The sequence below is a fragment of the Perna viridis genome, chromosome 2, assembly GCF_037379345.1.
Source record: "Perna viridis isolate PV_CMFRI_1.1 ecotype Kerala chromosome 2, ASM3737934v1, whole genome shotgun sequence".
Lineage (NCBI taxonomy): Eukaryota > Metazoa > Mollusca > Bivalvia > Mytilida > Mytilidae > Perna > Perna viridis.
Window position 1 is genome coordinate 44611830 of NC_142446.1, and position 20438 is coordinate 44632267.

At 33.2% G+C, this 20438-nt stretch overlaps 1 protein-coding gene across 1 annotated transcript; it reads right to left on the reverse strand.

Moving 5' to 3' along the window:
- Positions 1 to 945: 945 nt before the first annotated feature.
- LOC148625276 (protein FAM43A-like) lies at positions 946 to 19517 on the reverse strand. The gene is made up of 2 exons (XM_088568738.1): positions 18105 to 19517; positions 946 to 3288 (listed from the first exon to the last, which is right to left on the reverse strand). The coding sequence occupies exon 1, from the start codon at positions 19115 to 19117 to the stop codon at positions 18122 to 18124; it is 996 nt and encodes a 331-aa protein (XP_088424864.1). The 5' UTR covers positions 19118 to 19517; the 3' UTR covers positions 946 to 3288; positions 18105 to 18121.
- Between the last annotated feature and the right edge of the window lie 921 nt (positions 19518 to 20438).

Consider the following 20438-nt stretch of genomic DNA (forward strand, 5'->3'; position numbering starts at 1 on the left):
GCCTTTTCCCGTTTCTGCCTATTTCATGAGTTATAGAGATGTCTTTCTCTCCGGTCTCATAGTTTCACGAATGATGTCTTTCTTGCATCTCTGCATTTCAATGTCCGTCTAGAATGAAATATATACTAAAGTATATACAATGTAGTAGGAACAATAACAGCCGGTATATATAAGGACAGTCAGCGTCTTCTGTATATTTCTTTCAGTTCAGGAAATCAAATGTGCTAAGGTGAAATACTATTACATATGATACGATGGTTTAAATTTCTTTTGGGTGAAAAAAACAATAGAGGTGACATCATGTGTTAGCAATAAAATTTAAGGGGATGTATACATATTATCCAGTTAATTGAAGAAGAGAGTACGAGGAAAACTTAATCACAATTGATCGTAATAAAATGGCAAAAATAAAATCTCCTGGACGCCATGTATAATACTTTTACAGGTGAACAGACTAAGCAAGTACTATCTTTAAAAAAGATAGCCGACGCAGTAAAAAATTTTTTTTTTGCTTATAATTTTCATCAGGAAATAACGCATGGCCCACAGTTTCAATTTCCTTTCAAAATCAACACTAAGTTATCAGTATCTGGCCAATCTGGAAACAGAATTTTGATCAGGTGACTTGCGTTACCCAGAAAGAGCGTCTTTAAGGTCAGCGGGTAAAAAGCGAAACTATACCGACTGCGTCGGAAAAAGAAACAACACGCTATTTCTGCAATGAAGGTTAAAATTCCGTTACTCCATATTTATACTTCTAAATGACCGAAGAGGTTGGAAAACACGACACAGCTAGGAAGGAGTACATGCATGCAACTTGAATCAAGTCATGCTTGAACTCATGGATCGTGGTCTCTTTCTAGGACGCTCCAAAAGTAGCTCACATCATCATTTAACACCCTTAACAATGACAAAAATATGCAGATCTTAATTCAGATAAACAAGTAGAACATGAAAAGGTTTTTATTATCTAAAATGACATTAACAAGAATGTATATTTTATACATTTATATAACTTGGTTATTTGCAAAGTAAAATAACAGTAGTTTACAATGAAAAATATCACATTGATGGTAAAAAGGAATGTTAGCACAACTCAATAATGGAAATGACTTACTTTCCGATTAAACTGATCAATTTGATTATCGAAATACAAATCGATCAAAACAAACTACATGTAGTAACAATCACAACTATTAGACATTAAACGTTGTCAGCTAACCTTACTTTACTTTCCCCAGATTAAGATCAGTGAATAATCACTGCGGGCAGTTCTTGCCATTTGCAACCTTTTAAAGGAGACTTATCAATAAGCGAAATAAAATTGATCAAGATGAAGTATGGAAGGGTAAGTCAAGGTTAAAAGGCACTGGAAGTTCATGAGTAAATTGTTGGAGTCATCTTTTTCAATTTTTGAGGAATCGTATTTTGCTTCTACATATAACAAAAACTTCACAGTGCTGATTCAAGTTCGAACTCATGTCATAATATTAAGCGAAAAGTTTCAAATTCGTGTGAATTAGGACAAGGATTGTTTTTAGAGATTACAGTTCTCTCCGAATTCAAAGTCCTTTAAATGAAGGCATAAGATAAAACACTTCAACGTAACTTTATGGTTGAACAGTAGATATTTTTCACTAATACTTTAAAAGTAACTTAAGAACAGCCATTGTAAAAGATAAGGCAGTGATAAATTCACAAACACTAAATATCAAATGCAAATGCTGTGTTAAACTTTTATCTTCAAATAATTATTGTTTTCAATATCTTAAGTGGTATATTAAGACTAACCATAATGTAATAATGTTTTAAAGCGAAAATCTATCAGATCCAAAAGCACAAATAAGTTAGACCAATTACTCGGGGTGCATATTGATAATTGGAGCAAGCCCCTGTGGAGTACTCAAATTGCATTTCGGACGCCTAGAGTTTAGAAAATACTTATACTTAAAATACCTTTTGGATAAAATCCACCAGACTACACAACACAGGCCTTGGAAGGTATTGATAAAACACAGAAGGCTCGTGATAACCGAATTTTGTCATACATACTTGTTGTACCAAATGAAGCTTTTCAACATAGCATTTTTTCAATCAAAGAAAATCCTAACGAACTGCCATGCCTGAAACCTAGCAATAACATTACAAGCAGCGATTTTACAAAATTAATGCTGAATAGGACTACACAGAACAATATTTTTACAAACATTTACAAATATGAGCAAATACAGGAAGAAGACATACATGACCTGAGATTTGAAAAAATCAAAGCTCTGAGAGTGCTGTTTGGATGGTTGGTCTTCGCATTAAAAAAACCAAACGTTTCTATATATAAACAACATCAAAGCTCGTTTGTTGTTTTCTCGATTTGACATAATTAAGGGCAGTACAAACAAATTTGGTTTTACAAGCTACAAGATGTGGACAGAAAAAATACAACTGTGCGACATTCTAAAAAACACATGTCGTATATAGGCAATTTAAATACACTTGTGTTGTACTTATCAGCATCCAAAACATAGTTTGTTTTACAAATGTGACGCGTCCACCAAAAGGAGGAATTCAAGCTGATAGCATTGGCTCCCTGCCATTAACCTGTCCGCTTTTGACCTTCAATTATTATAAGGAAGCAAGCTTCATCTGTAAAATCGTTTTTGGTTAATACTGGACACGGAAGAGACACTCAAAACTATAAATGGGATCACCGGTCAAATGACAAATTTCAAACGCAAATGCACGGTTGAAGAACAGATACTCCTATCTACCTTTTGGATACAGTTCTGGAATTTTGTTAAAAGCTAAACTAGTATAAGAAAATACAAAAAGTTTTCGTAATTAGATAATATTTGGAAAAAATCAGACAATTTTGTACAACACGCATTTTTCTAACGGGAAAATCTTAAATTTATGACAGAAAAAAGTTTACATATCAAACAAATGATGAAGGCATTATGCAATATTTAGTAGGACAGCTGTAACAAACAATTCATAGCAACAGAATAACGTAAACCGCCTGTGGCAAATCCTTTTGAAAATTTATCTATTACAACACATATTTTCTAAATATGGAAACAGAAGATGTCAAGATTGTATAAATACTCTATAAAAATACAATGACCTATTACAGGAATGATTAATTAAATATATATCTAAGACATGTAATATTGTCACACAGATTTCCATGAGCATCCAGGACATGACCACGTGACTATGCAAATTGAACATTTCATCGATCTTAGTCACTTGTGAATTTGGCAGCACTTTAATGTAATTGCTCGTAGTTCTAGCCTGAAAAAGAAAAAAAAATCTGTCAAACATTGAATGTGCACATGGATTTTTCAATTACTCAATTGACGTGGTTGCTTTATTTGTACCAGAAAAGTCCAATTCAATACTCTTTTAAACAGTGTACTTTTCAGCAGGTTTTGAGTCCAAACTTGCTCCCTCAAACATCACTCATTCATATTTAGCGGGTATCGTTCAGCGCCATCTAGTGAGTTACTTGAAATTAACCTGAATCCAAAATCCAATCAAATCACTCGTAATAGAAACTCTCCCATATAACTTACAAAATGGCTACACCTAACGTCATTTTTTTCAGTAAAGACTCTAAACAGAATCTACAGTTATCATTTTTGCTCATACTACATCATTTGTGACACCATACATCTTTCAGTTACTATATCGGATCGTCCATTACCTCGTATTATTATTGTTTACCTTTCCACAGACATTTTATCGATTTTCATTGGTGCTTCGCACCCAGAGAAGCAACCAATCGGAATTAGCTGGACGATACCCGCTAAATATGAATGAGTGATGTCAGGGGTTTGAGGGAGCGAGGGTGGACTCAAAACCCTGACTTGGGAGGATGACTTTCCAGCAGGTCTGACAAAATTCAAATTCATAATACTTTTCCTAACCCCTCTTCTATTCAAGTTATAATCTTAATACATTCGCTAAGCAAGCATGAAAATCTTACGTATTTATAAATACCCCAATTGGTATATCGTTATCTTAGTATAAGAACAACAGGAAAACAGACAACCTACACGAAACGCGTCTTTAAAGTGTCACTTGGTACTGAATAAAAAAGTTGATACAATGCAGTGTATGAAAAATGTTTTAACAAACATGGTCATATGTCATCATTCTGCAAACAGTGTTTATATAATCTGTAAAACTTCAGTGTTGTGTCTAGTGAGCTGCAAAGACACACATTGTACCTCATGACAGAAGGAACCATCCAAAGATCAAATACAACAAATATATGTCACAACGAATATCAATCAATGCCGGTTTGTTACATTGTTGAGACGTAGGTGGGTTTCACTCATCTTAGGTGTCTGTTTCCAGTGTGTGCAGCTCACTTCACACAACAACGCAACTGTCATACTGAATTCTGAATTTTTGTAGGTCTTATGGTTACAATTCTGTCATTTGTGGCAGACAATAAGGAGATCGTTGTAAAACTTGCAAAAACAAAAAACAACATAGTACTACTAGGTTTTCACGAAGTCATTTTTGAGAAGTCAAAAAAGTAAAAAAAAAGCTTAACGATGCATATTGTTATTCAATACACTCTTTTAGTCGTCAGGTTGCAAAACTTATTGTGTGAGATATTTATAGAAGATGTCGAAGAAGAGAAGGGTGGCATATGCCTCCTTATATACTAGTAGCTTCTGCTACTGTTATTTGTGATATACATAATTGTAACATGCTAAAAAATAAATTAAAAATAAAAATGAAACAATTGTCCATTTGCGCTTTACATACAGTGAAGAGGAAATAACTTCAGTCTACTGACACTTTTAAATAGAAATGAAAATGAATTGTTTTTGTATTTATGTAAGTCATATATCACCAACAAGGCCACGAAGCCCATTACTGGCCGTATAAAGCATGACATATATTCGTCTGAGGAGCTACAATAATTAATTCATTATACAAACAGACGTAAAATTCATCTTGAATGAACTGGACTTGGGTACAAAGGGGTTATAATCAATATATTTCATAACGATGGACCATGTTTGATGTTACAAGCAAAGAAAGTCGTAGTACTTTAGAATACCACCGATCTCCATTTTAAAAGAATGCAGAAAAAATCCATGACATGTAGTACTTAGCATGGAGTATAAAATAAAACAGATTTCATAAAAAAAGACTTTATATAACTTTAGATATTGCAATTAATTTTGTCTAGAGAATTTTTGTGCGGATACCCTTCTTTTTCGTATTAATACCTTGAAATCAAAGTTTTGACTAACATCCAAGTAGTGTTTTTTTTTCTTGATTTCACTCGCATCTTACGTCGGACTGTGCCTCTAGTGCACTCGATTTATAGCATTTCTTCTCTACTATCAAAGATTTTCAGACAACGAGTCACTTTTCATACACATATTTCCAATACCATTTTTGAAGCAATGTTGCGTTATGCTTGTAGCTAACAAATTACTAGACTTGCTACTAGTCCCTATTTAAATTTAAGAATAAATGAAACAAAAGTTCATTGATTGCATGTTTGCCTCAGAAAGCAAATCTTCTCATCTTTTTGGAAGAGAGCAGTTAGTAGTGACCTAATTCCATAACTTTTCTGTATCATATATAATGATAGGGACTTGTAGCAAGTCAAACAAATTACATAACGTGTACTTTTAAGATTTTTTTTAGTATTTGCTTGTCAGGTTTCTATCCACGTTTTTTTTTATGTTTGTTTACTAGCGAATGCACCGATTCAAAATAAAGTTATGATTTCGTATACCCTTCAACATGATAAAAAATGTTAAGACCATTTTTTCAAAGCATGTTACGCTAATATCCCATTTTCATGAATTCTGATCAAAATATTTCTCTTATACTCTTTATTGCATCCATTATACATAGAACTGGCAAAACATTGATTTAAAAGGTTTTAAAATCTAAATCTAGTTTTGATTAGTAACAAAGTTACATCTCTGTTAAGATCATGTACTGGCTGCATTGTGCTACGCTACCATATATTAAGTGAACACAAAATAGGACATCAGAAGGAACCTTAGCGTGACCCATCATTAAGACTTACATGAATTAAAAGTTTTCTTTCCCTGAAACACGAAAATTAATGGCTTCATTTTCCGAAGACTTCCTGCCTTAATTAAAGACGATAAGCAATGAACCCTGCGTAACACTGCCTTCCTCCTTTTCATCGTTATTTCTATGTTCTTGATACTGGAAGAACCAAAAACGGTTTTCCGACCAACTTTAATTGATGTCATTAAGTTGTTTTCGAAGTATAAATTTATCTAAGTAAACACATCTTGCAAAAATCAATGTGGCTTAAATAAGATATGTGAAAATTACTTCCACGAAATACTGAAATACCCAATTCAAATTCGTAGAAGACCTTGACTCATATAAAAAAACTATGATTCCGGCCTTTTTGAACCCTCCGTACTTTGTATGCAATTTATTTCTAAGACGTGAATTTCACCTTATTAAGCATATGTAGGAATATTACATGTATACAAAACATATTTTTTTTCAAAAACAAAGCGCACAATCAAACAGAAATTATGTATGACATAATTCATCTTAAGACAAACACTCTCAAAGGAAATATATCAAGCAAACCGTGATGAACTCCTGGAAAAAAATGAACTGATTTAATTATAACTGGTTTGACAATTTAATACCTTGTAAATGACAACAAAAAACCTGTGACGATACATCAAAAACGTCATCAGAAGAAGTCGCCACCTTGATTGAGCATTGGAGGTGTTACTTATATGACATAAAATTTATAAAAATCCATCATGATCTTGTTATATGTATACGGTGCCGGGGATTGAATTTAATGCGTTAAATCTAACTAACAATAACCTACCGAGGGGAGATCTAGGACGACTTTTCCCTCAAAAGTAGATAACATGTGTCAAATAAAGAACATATACTCAAAAGTTGGGTAAAAGCATGTCTTTTTTACATTTCCATAGTGTACGCATGATTATCGGTTTTATCATGCATATATTACGACATAAGTCCAAAATTGTATTTTTGTCTGGCAATTTATATATATATAAAGTCAAGTCTGAACTACACCCCAAATCTAGAATCGATGTGAGGTTGCAAATTTGCGATGCGAATTTGGTCGCTCCCTCAGCGGGATTCGAATCCCTTCTCTTCTCCGACATCTATGGCAACACCGCCTGCACTAAGTCCAACGCTCTAGACTACTCGGCCAACTCAGCTATAAAATATAGCTTTCGTTAACCGAGTGATACTTCCTCGTAAGTATATCAAAAGCGCGAGCATTAGCACATGATGTAACTGAATAGGACAACCTCTGAAGGTATCGAGTAAGGCAATAGAGGATCTGTAACAGTATACAAATACAGCCACACCAAGTATATAATACATATAACAAGTCTAATGGGGTGGGACAACTCTATCATCTTACTTGCTAGTACATTACTATGTAGATACATAGCATGCACGGCGAGGATCAACGTAGTATGTTAATACAATAATATATATATATATAGTCAAAACACAAACTATTCAATGCATTTAGACAACACACAAGTTACTTGAAAGCAAGTAAAAACTAATTAATATGACTGAAGGGTTAATGACTCTGATCTCTGTCAACACACCCAAACATATCATTTGTACAAAAACGGATGATATAGCGTATTTAGAAGGGCAAAATGCATGTTGCCAAAATTGCACATGACGTTGATAGACTTCATTTCCGGTGTATAGAAAACATTCAATGTCTTGTTAAAACAATTTTTTCACAGTTTTAAATAGAAAGATGTTGATGCTATATGGCTAAACATGTTCAGAAAATGTTCATTCATTTGTCAGAGACACTTCAAGCGAAATGTTGAATTTACATAGAACATATAATGCGGTAACCAAAGCGAATAACAAACGACTAAATAAGATACAGACCCACTACAAACTAGGAGGAGGGACGATTACGATGGTTTATGAAAATGGCCCGTTGTTTATGTAGATTTCCACAATTACCCACAAGAATTTTCCATTGTCACGTCCCTCACTTGGTACACAAGAACCGTGAATTGGAAGAATTATTTTTTCGTCACGGAAATGGACACACCATACCAGTTAATGGATAACGACTGTAGAATTGAAGAGAGGATCAGCAAAAACTGAAATGTAGTATGCTGATAGAAATTTATGTAATAGCATACTGCGTGCTGTAGAGTATATAATGCGCCAGGAATGGTCATATAAGGCAAAAATACTTTAAAGAGCGTTGTATTACCAACTCCGTTCCGCAAGTCAGCAAAATATGAGATTAATCTTCTAAATCCTCTCCAAGAAGATTTTACCTCTGAAAGATTCAAATTACTAGTATTAAGAATCATCCTTGTGCAGTGATTTTTTTTTGTAAATCAATTGCTTTGCTTGTTTTAAGACTTCATTGATTAAAATTTATAGCATGAAACACTGAATACTGCATTAACCATTCAGTATTTTACATATAGGAACGAAATGATTCTTGTAAGAAACGATGGAGAAATCTCAAATTCGCATTAAAACGAAATGAAAAGTGTTACTACTTAAAATGATCATCAATTGACACAAAAAGTATACTTCACGGCCAAGCAAGAAAAAATTGAAGAAAATGAAAAAAAAAGAACACCACGACAAGCAAGTTTCTTCTAAGAAACCATTACTACCCTTATTCTTAAGCCAACATTTCTTACTTGTCTTAACAAAGGAGTTCTAATTCAAATATTAAGACTATGTAGAAGTCTTCCTCTTACAACCCAACAGGAGCAAATTATGATTCGGATCAAATATGTTAACAGCAACATTAAGGCCATCCATATTCGGTGATTTCCCCAACTCATAAAAATAATAATTAATTTTTAATTTGCCTTGTTAAGCCATGTGTTGAATATAAATCATTCTATTATATTCATTCCTGTCATTGCATACATTAGGTAAAGCAAGCATACTAGTAATTCTTTTATTATATTCAGCAAAACACTTCTTATGAATCTAAACTTTGAGTAATAATTAACGAAATCCCAACGTCAAATTTGTTCGAGCTAAAGTCAACAGATCAGCACAATGTAGTGAAAGATTTACAACACTGGTGGAGTATCCCTCTCCTGCACGGACGGGGTTTACTACTGAACGTATACAGGGACCCCTGCCTCTAAAATGATTTAGATACACTTTGCAAATCGACGTTCATGAAGAAATAAACTTATTTTAAGTTGATTTTTGCATTTGACATTTATAGGAGAACATATTTGTTGAACAATTCAAAATATGGGTTATCATTGTCCTAGAGTGCAAATAAACAAATAGATAAAAGATAGAAAGAAAATGTAAAATGAAATAATCCTGCTTCTAGATACACAGCTGATAATAATATGCATAAATCTGTTCGTTGAACCCTCCAGCATGACTTGGTAAAAAAATAACTCACATTTTTACACTTTTAGAAGGAGAAGAATGGCTAACGAATAAGGATTACAAACGCATTAAATTTGTATTAAATTCCTTTATGGTGTCAATCCCATAGTCTTCCCAACTTGGCTAAGCTTTACTGTGTTAATGTTACACTCGAGATTACGGTGTTATTAAACAAATTAACATTTTAGGTTCAAGGTGAATTCTTGGTTAAAGTATAACAGATTATACTAAAAAATCAATAACGTAGACCCATATATAATATCACCAAACCCATCGTATATTTCATGGCAAGGAAGAATACAGTTTAAGATGTGTGAAAATGATCCATATCCTCCTAAGACACCTTCGCAGGAGCAAAGGTACTTGGACCTAATACTCTGGCTTAATGTTCAAGAACTGATATCATTAATTAATTTATTTTATCACCATAAATTAGTCAATATTGGTAAAAAATAGCCAGTAATAGTGTGAGTGTGCCTATTCAATCGGGGGCATGCGATCAACAACTATATTCCAGGGTCGTATGGGGCGCATTTCTTTTACCTGAATCTGAAAAATGTTTCAGTACAATGTTTCAAAAAACAGAAACATGATTCGGTGATTAAAAATACAACATTTGAGAAACTGTAACATGTTTCAGTTTCTATCAAAACTAACATGCTTCAAAAGTAACAAAATGGCTTGGTAGCGAAGCAAATTAATATCGGGACCGGTTTCGGTTTGTGTTTCAGTTTGAAACATCAATCACTTATGTTTCAAATGTTTCGATATCATGTTTCTGTTTCAAGTAAAAGAAACAGTGAAACATGAAAATGATTCAGAATCATGTTTCAGATTCGGGTAAAAGAAATGCACCCCAGGTTTTCTGAATGGGGCTGCGAACTGATCACTGATAAGCAATTTTACTTGATTATCTGGTATGATTTCTCTTTAATTACAGGCTAAGATGTAAATCAAAGTATTTTTTTTCCAAAGAGGGTGCGATCGCACTTGTCGCACCCCCTGGCTACGGCCTTGTATTCCTAAAACAAATTCGATGTCAACAGTAACAATTCTCACACGAATTTATGTTTCTCGAAGTCATAAAGTTACATGAAATGAGTTTTTTTATGTCTATTTTCTAAGCACTCCCACCTAAAAAATGCATTTATTCCCCATACCTTACATACAAAAATATAACATACCAATAAATAATAAGTTTGGGTGGCGATTATTATGGGAAAATTAACTGTGCACACGTCAAATATAAATCAATAACATGAATATCAGAACGCCCTGAACTTTTCTAATTCAATTTCCCTTTACATTTAACCGCAAACCGATTAAATATAAAAAGTATTAATATACATTATAAAAAGCTTTAAAGATTGCATTCTACCAAGAATCATTGATTTAAAAAAAAAAGAATAGACACAGACTAATGTGTGCAAGGCTATATTTCAATTTTACTACAATTATAGCCACGAATGGAATCGTTTTCTATCCTACATTCCTAGTCTTTTAACAAACACGTCATCGTAGACTAAAGAATCCATTAGGTTAAACTACTCAGTCCATTTAATCACCTAACTATAAAAATGACAGTGGATTTTAAGATCCTGGAAAAATTCCAAATATTTAGACTGTAGAGTTACTGGTAATCCACGATAAGTATCCTTACTATGCTGGGGTTTTATTTAACCATTAATGTTAGAAGATTTTATAAGAAGTTGTTTGTAAATACCCATATAGTTGAAATGTTTACTTAGCATATAAAGCTACAAACTGATGCCTCGGGTGATATGCGGGTCATTCTTCAACTATATAGTTAATCAGGCAGTATCATCGAATCGTGCATTCACATCTAGTATAGTCCGTTCACATGTTTTACAAAGATTTTTTCACTTTAGATTGTACTAGTTTTATGAAAGAATAAGGAGCTCTCGTAGGGGAATGGCAAACCTAAGAACTTCTTTAAATGGATGCTGTCATATTTATACTAAATTTTCATCTTGAACTTAAGTCGAAATGCATTATCGAACCAAAAATCTGTCAAAATTTGTTCGGATCAAGTTGTTTTTATCTGTCCTTTAGAATTGGGGTAAGTCCGCATACATGCCCTTTGAGCCATGCAAGAGGTAAAATGTTTCATTCACCGGGTTGGGGGCGCTGCTTACTCAGAATCTCAGACTGGTCTATGTTCTACATAAATTGTGACAAAGTATCATTAACAACTGGATGTCAATTCTTCAATTTGTGGACTGTTAAATATTTATAATGGAAGTAAAAGTTTGTGTTCCCACAAAGCTTCAATGTTAACCTTGGCCTTACCGTACTTTTTCAAAACATTTTCTCAATTCCTAAATCAATTTATATTCATTTGAAAGTTATATAAGCAGTTACCAAATACAATTTGGTGTTACATTTACTCGTACATGTTTAATGGTCTAATGTACATTGGTAACAGAAATATCTTCTAATTTCCCACAGGAAAAAATAGACCCATTAAGGTCATTAAAATGTATTTTATTGTTATTTCGAAAAAAAAGGTAATTTTAAGGAGAGTTAAATAGAACAACACAGTCCATTTTTGTACTTTAAAGCAAATAGCTCGTCAATTTTGTAATTTGTTAGTTTTAAAAACTGACACAAAAACAATCGTCATCAATTTGTTGTTTATAAAATATCAGACATGAGGTGATACATGCATGTCAAAAACCCACAATGTTAACTTCAGATATACAGACCACATAACCAGTCTTATTCAGTCAATTGGATGATGCACTTTAGAAACAAATAATAGAAATAAATATGATTCAGTTGTTTTTCGATATGTGAAAAAACTGAATAAATTTGGTGAAATATTTGTACAATGCAGAGAATGGTCAAATTTCATGTTTATAGATTGTACATAAAATTGGCAAAGAAAAATAAGTTTAGTTATCGTGTTCCCGCATTACGTTCTGCACTTAATTTGAGTCTCAATATTACGAATACTGACAATTTCAACAGAAATAAAACTCCTAGAGCAAGAAGTAAGTGCAGTACGCCGGCATGTAAAATTCTAAGGAACCATAGTTCGTAGTTCGGTCAAAACGTTTAGATTTGAAATCCATTTACTCATCATCATTACTTACATCGTATAACTTGATAACAATTTATTTAAAAATATGTACTAAAATTGATAACAGTCTTTCAACGATCAATCAAGAACTATCATGAAGCTAAATAATACCATTTAAGGTTGATCATTTTAGGTCATCTTTTTCATTAGACAGCAAATATCTTCAATCCACATGAACAAGTATATGATGATTACTTTGGTTTCGACTGTCAATTAAGTCTTCATTTTCAATGTGACACACTAACCATTCAATGACTGTGTCCAAGGTCAAAGTTTTGACTTTGAAATTGTCATTTAATCTCAAAGTTATGCGAAGAAACAACTTTTCTAACTGAAAGATCCGACTGAAGTTTTGATAAAGCTGGTGAGACGATATCGTAAGAAAAAAACAATTAATAACTGACAACTTTTCCTCAAACTCTAAGTTGTATCATTTCAATTTGGGAGACACCATATATTTATATGTTTATATAAAACTTTAGAAATCTTCATAGATCTGTGACCAAAGTCGTAAACAACTGAAGGTTAGGCCTATCCCTCCACCCGCGTCAATGATACCACCGCCAAACACGGACAGAAACACTCCGCTGCCTCTGGCTCTACAACTTTTACGTAAACAAGCAAATTAACTATACAACAATCATATTACGGGTAGATGAACAGATAATTATATTGCGTATCAACGATTCATTGGTATGAGTCCAGTGTCAAGTGGATTTAAATAATCAAATTAAAGTTGTAAAACTTCGGAACTAAAGTTCAAAAAGTCAATAGAGTACAACAATTTGAGTAGAAATCATATTTCCATTGCATTTACATCGTAAGGAACCATTTGATTTTAATTGGGGAGCTTGGATCAATGGTACAATATATTTGGGTGTGGGATTTTCGGTTAGTGATTAATCAGAATGAAATATTATGATGCGTAATTTTGTCATCTTGGGTGTAACACTGATCTAGATCTATTACATGGAACATAAAGTAGGACAACTGGAAGTCCTTGCGTAGGGAAATAGCTAATCACAGGTGGTTGCTGAGGAAGCCAAAATATGGCGGCATTTTTACGAAAATTTTGGAACCCATCTTTCATATAAAAAAGAAGAAATCAATGATAACGTATGAATTCCAACCCACTACAAGTCATGAACAACTAACTTATTTGTACATGTATGGGAAAAATTTTCAGACAAAATGTACTGGTAAAACATTTGAAATGAACATTATAAATAAGCGGATGGAGAACTAATACTTTACCCATAAAGTATAAAGATTCTCCGAGGCGTTATGTCGATTAGAACATCTTTTCCAGCAATTCTAATTTAGTTAGAAATCCCCATAACGCAGCAACAATCCGATAGCATATAATTGACTTATATGGGAGTTCAATCTTTAATTAATGGCCATGCTAATGAAATGAGATCGGATATTGATCCAGCTTATTAGGGGGAATAATGTACGATAAGGCAATCGATAGAGTAAATTGCGAACTTGTCTATCGACCTACATGTATGCAAATGTTACACCACTGTAGCTGGACAATGTTCGTTGCTTGTCTGTTCCGTTGAAAGTGTTTCACCCACAACCTTGGTTTACTGAAAACTGAAAATGTCAATATCATATTAATGTTAACTCAATCCTATCTCTAGATGACTAAATGAAGAAAAAAAGCTTTATGAGCATAACAGCAAAGAGCCTACTACTATTTTCAAACAATAATGTAGTTGATCGACTTCGTGTCCATTCTTCCGTTCGTACTTCTGTTACGCTGACAAAATACAAATGTCTTCCCCGTAACTCCTCCTATACAACTGAATGTAACTTTAATGGAATTTGTTAAATATTTTTATTCCAGATTTAGATCAGATTTTTTTTTATTTTATTATTATTATTTTCCCAATAATGAAATTATGGTACCTATCTCTACTTGGAAATTTCCCCTACACCACCGTATGGAATTTTATGAAAAACTTTCACATTTGTTTCTCAAACTATTTTCATCTTCATTGCAAGTCTTTAAAAGACCATTTACAGAGTTTAATCAAGAAAGAAATCACGGAAATTACATTTTATCATTGTTTTACCATGGGCTGACCATTTATGTCGTATTGTTTTACCACGAGCGAAAGCGAGAGGTTAAATAACGACATAAATGGCCAGTCCGTGGTAAAACAATGATAAAATTGAATTTCCATGACTTTTTTCGATTCTAATAGGACTAGTTTCTTCATATTATTTAACAGACGCATGCTAATGTGTTTCACAATATGTTGGTCATGTTTTGATCACTTTTTCACCATGGCTGTAGACTAAAAAACTTTAAAGCACGTCATATTAGAATTCTAAATAATTTATTATGGTTTCTGAACATGGAGTTTTCAATCCCATGCAAAACCTCCACTCTGACCGGGTTTTCCCTAATGGTTGCATCAAAACAGGTTTGCAGTTTGAGTTTACTCCCGTAGCCTTTGGCAAACCAAAACATATATTTAACATTTGTTTTATTATATGTTTAAGATTTGGCAAGTGGGGGAGTGGTATACCAATTTAGAAAGCATTGCTTACATGCAATTTTTTAACTAGTGTTGCAATAGTCTTAATTCACACTTCATGTATCTTAATCATGTTTCAGACCCCAAAAACACGATGAAAAAACCTGCAAGGGACAATAGTGCTCCATTATGAGTAATTGGGGGACTTTTTGTAGCTCCGTTAGGACAAATATCATCATAAAAGCTTCTTTGTTGTGCACTGCACGTAACTATAAATTGTAAATTTTCATAGAAATATTCTAGACGTGAACATATTTGTTAGAAAGTAGCAGATGTATATACTGTTATTGATTTAAAATCGCTAGTTTGAATGTATTTGGGATAAATTTGGAGACAATTAATTCAAACTTTCACAGCAAGGTCATAAAAAGCAATATATAGGATGAAAAGAACATAGATAAAAACTCTTATCAAAATGACCCCATGACCCTTTAATCTAATGGACAATGAAGAACATTTCATTGCCAATCAAATGTCTAAAACTGTCTTGGGGCCATACATTACACGCGTTAAACATTTTGGTCGCCTGACAAACGCCATGAGGTGTATTGTGTTGAGGGACCATTATATAATTGAATCATAACTGTGAAAATACAAGGAAAATACTTGTCTGGTTATAAATTTATTCAATGAATCATGCTTCAAAATGTTTAATAAATCCAAGTACATTTTTATGCTACTTTCAATAAGGCGGAAACACACGTATTCATTTCGCATTGGTACGGAAAATAAACAGTACAGATGATACATGTGCCTGGTTAGGCCAAATACAAAATGTGTATTTCCTATTACCCTACTTTTCCTATTTATATTTTTTCAACCGAAAATAGCGTATCCTATTTTGGGGTTATTTTCTGACCCAATGTGAAAAAAATACTAAAATAAAAAAGAAATCCCTCCTTACATACCAAATTTTATTCTTTTTTATAAGGTGTAATAGGAAACACACATCATTTTTGGCCTTAAATTATAAAATGTTTATTTGACTGTACATATTAACTATATACTCAGCTCCTTTTTCTTTAAATTCCAATTTGCCCAAAAACATATTTTGAATTATCCTCTCCTTTTGCCCTCTTCCTACATTATTACACCCTTGTAAAACACCATGATCATTGAAACATCTGTCTAAAACCATCACCACTTCGTAAACCAACTGCCTTTCAAAAGGGAACCAAATCTTCTTTCTTTTAGGGGTTTAGTTAATTCAAAATGGAAGCTACACGTGGGGGCTTTCCTAGAAGCTCAAAGCTTGATTATTTCTCGTTATAATTTAGCAATCCAAAATATGGTATAGCCGGAAATTAACGCAGAAAACTTACAGATTAAAGGGAACTGTTTCCTTGACTATGATTTTCAAACTTAATCCACAATTTAAAAATCTCATGAAGTTAACCAGGAAGTAAAAACACAATCAGAATACAAGTCATATAACCATCAAAGGGCGCCACAGAATTTATTACTAATTGTGTAACATATTCAAGCCAGTTTTCATATCATAAATGGATTTACGAAGCATGCGTGTTGTATAATAAATTTGTCTTCCTTATAACTTTACTTTTAAGTGTGTTACTTGATTAGTACACATCTCTTCTTCGAAATTTTACATGTATTGGGACGTGCCTTTCTATCCATGTTATATTTTCACATTTCATACCAAATACAAGCAAACATTTTTTGGGGATTAAAATTAAACTTTTAAACCGCGAAGAAATTTCAAGATATGTGTGACAAGCAGCTTTCCTTCAATTTTCCCCAAAACAAAATGAAGACCAGAAATTTTATCGGGGCACACTATATATCAATACAAGATAAAAATAAAAATACGTTCTGATACCTTTTATATATACAGCGTCGTATCTGAAGGTCTAGAAAGCATTTCAAACTTCGATTACGCAACACCTTAACTGAAAACCCAAATTTAAGTGGAAAAATTATTCAATTTTATATAACATCAGGCCATTTACCTCGAGTCACCAGTCTGAGAATGTAATGTCCTTCAATTGTACGCTTAAATTTTCTCTGACAAAAGATTCATCATCTGCTTCATTGCGAAATTAATTAACAAATTCAGATTGAAATAAAAACAGGTACAAGTAACTACAAAGAAATAAAACGATACAATTTCGAAAAGAATCAATTATTTCTCAATAACATATACACTTGTATATACGCAAAAGCATGATGATCTACTACAGTACATTTACATGTACTGCTGGTGCAAATGTAAAAGCAACATATTTCCGTGATATAGACCTGTATGATTTATGACAGATTTTTGCAAGTCTCTTGAGGCAGAAATTATATATTCCATTCATGTAGATACAGAAAACATTAATTATTTATGTCAGAACATAAATTAAACAATTAACATTCAGATGTTGACAACATTTTATAGCAAAGGCCTTACAAGACCCTGCCTGATATCAGTAGGTAGTTGAAATTCACATGTGCATGTTTTTGTTTATTTGTTGATTTGAAGGGAATACTAAAATGTTGCTTTACAACATTCCGTAGAAGGCTGCTGAATATCATAATTCCTGGCAAGTAATAGACATATACACTTCTACTGTAAAATTCAGTCCTAAAAAATAAGTCTTGTTTCCTGCTACTGGCAAGAAAAAAAAATAGGGTAGATAGCTAGAGCAATCTTGGCTTTATAGCGCTTAAGCCATAATGGCCATATTTAAGGTAGTCACCAAATATAGGATAGGTAAGGTCGCAGGAAACAGACATTTTGCCTAACAACAGCCAATTTACAATTTACAAATGTATCAAAAATGGAAAATTTAAGCATCCATTATATTAAAAAACCTCTATTTCGGAATGACCCAAAGCATATGTAAACAATTATTCAGTAGATAAATGTGGTCGTTTTGTGAGGTTCTATACACTCTCTTTTAATCTTTCAGACAAGACCAGTTGTGTATTTGCTAGCTTTAGATGACATAATACCATGTTTTTGTCAATACATCGTCAAAAATTGGAAATAAAACAAGACCAGAGGGGCTTACCTGTCATATTATACAAATTATAAACATGTCATTTCAGAGTGCTCTTGTATAACTTCCCCAGATGGACTTTCGCACACTTCTCCTTCCAAACTTGTGTTGTCCGTCAAGTTCACACCGTCTTTGATACATTCTTGATCTTGTTCGTGAAAACCAGATTCTGAACTTTCTTCATCTGAGTCACCATGATTTAAACAATATTGTACATCACTATTTAGTTTTAGTTCCTCTATATCGTTGCCAATTTCTAGGTCTATAACACGGTCGCTTAAAGAATCGATATCAATCGAATGTGCCCCACCATTCATCGGTAGATCTAGGGCTCGAACTGTTGGCGACTGAGGTTCATCGATATCGTCGATAATGTCATCTTCCTCGTCGATCTCTGCAAGTTCCTCGTCAATTGGATCCTCCCATATATCGCTTAATTTTGGTGCTGTGTTTGATTTAGAAATCGGTGGTTTGAATTTTTTGCCTGTGCTCAATATCCGAGTCCTTTTAGGCAACACTTCTCCTGACTGAGGTAAAGAATTTGTTCTCTGTAACACTAATCGAGAGTTTTGTTTCCGCGTTTTTTCTCTACAAAATTCTTTTAAAGCAAATTTTAGTTTTTCATGTAACTGCACAGCAAGAGCTTTTGCCTTCGCATCGGTTTTGCATAAAACTGCATGACACCTTAGTTCTACTTTCATTTTCTTACCTTCATGTCTGTAAACCCATATGAATAGTTTGGGGTATTTAGGATGAGCAATGCAATATGTAATTCGATGCGCCCTATATTCTGTTATCCCTTGTTCTTTTGTAAATGCAGTAAGTCCAGTATTTGTTATTGTTAATTTCATTTCAAGACCGGGATGCGAACTTCGGGTATGATTATTCCAAATAATAGTCACTGGCTTATCCACACAGCCTTCTCCTTTCATCATAGCCGTTTGAACATTTCCAAGATAACGAACTTTGTATGTCGGTTCCTTTTCACTAATGGATAAATTCTTTTTCCAATTAAATAGACTCATTTTGAATTCGAAATTTCAAAATTGTAAATCCTATATTAAAACTAATCTGCGCCTTGTATATAACATTATTCCTACTTTCGAGTTAGGTTTTACATTTCGATCAACTGATCACCGGTGTACTGGTGAACATAAGTAAAATAGGTAAGATTCACGTCATTGACCTCAATTTTTCCGCCCCAGTCCACTTGAGCAATTTACCTGTGCGACGGATGATTCTCTGTCACTGATCAGTTTATCTCCTCCACTTCCTTGTAAAACAGGAAAAATAATTATGCTATTTTTCTCTCAATTTTACCCTCCTACCTAATTCACTTTGTATTCTGAACCTTCTGTCAATTTATGTGTAATACATTTGATACACACCTTTCCAGGTGGGATTTATTTACAATTATTTATCACGTGACATAGGTATTAGGATCAAATCGATTAGTTTCGTATATTTTGAATTATTGGTGATTTTTTTTTAGCTCTGGTCAAATGTCTAATTATGAGGCGTCAAAACTGAACATTTACTCATAGTCAACTCAAATTTAATTTACATACCAATGCCTTAAATAATCAAGGTTAATTGGCAGGTAGTTCTTTGATTTTATAATATGATGACTTTAAAAGCTGCTTATGGAAGATAAAACGCCCAGGTTTAGAAAATAATGAAAAAGAAGGATATTAATTTATACGTATCAAATAAACATGAATGATATTTTTATCACGCTTGACATTTACAGAGACGGGAAAAAGGGGGCGAAAGTTATAGCTTGAAGTATCGACCAGATCATTCTTAAAACTATTCAAAACATATTTATTGCATACAAGTATTCCTGTTGGACTCCTCCCCGTATTTCTGTGAAAGCTTATTTTCGCGTTAAAGGGAAGTCAATTTTGTGTTTGCTTTAAGGATAATTAAACTTTAAGGCACAGACCATTTGATTTTCTTGAGGTACTGTAACTTCCATGCGTGTCACATTTTTTTTCGATACACATTTTAATTTGATTCTCACGAATAAAATAAATAGCGAGTGCTAAAGTTCAGAGCAGACTTAAAGTGCAGCAATAGTACATGTTAATCGTAGGGGATAACGTCAATGTTTATTTTTGTATTGTGTTAACTTTACCCCAACAAGGAAATGTATATCAAGATATATAAGTATAAATGATTGCAATGCAGACTGCAACGGGCACCTAAATGATCAGATTTTCATTTATAAATCAAACAAATCGATGCGGAGAGGGTATCCCCTATTTTATTGGAAAATTTATCATTTTCATGTGTAAAATTGACAAAAAATGGAAAATAATGTCCTAGCACCCCTTTTTCTCATGA

Coding starts and splice junctions, on each gene's coding strand:
- LOC148625276 (XM_088568738.1), bottom strand. CDS start 19,117: ATGAGTCTATTTAATTGGAAAAAGAATTTATCCATTAGTGAAAAGGAA.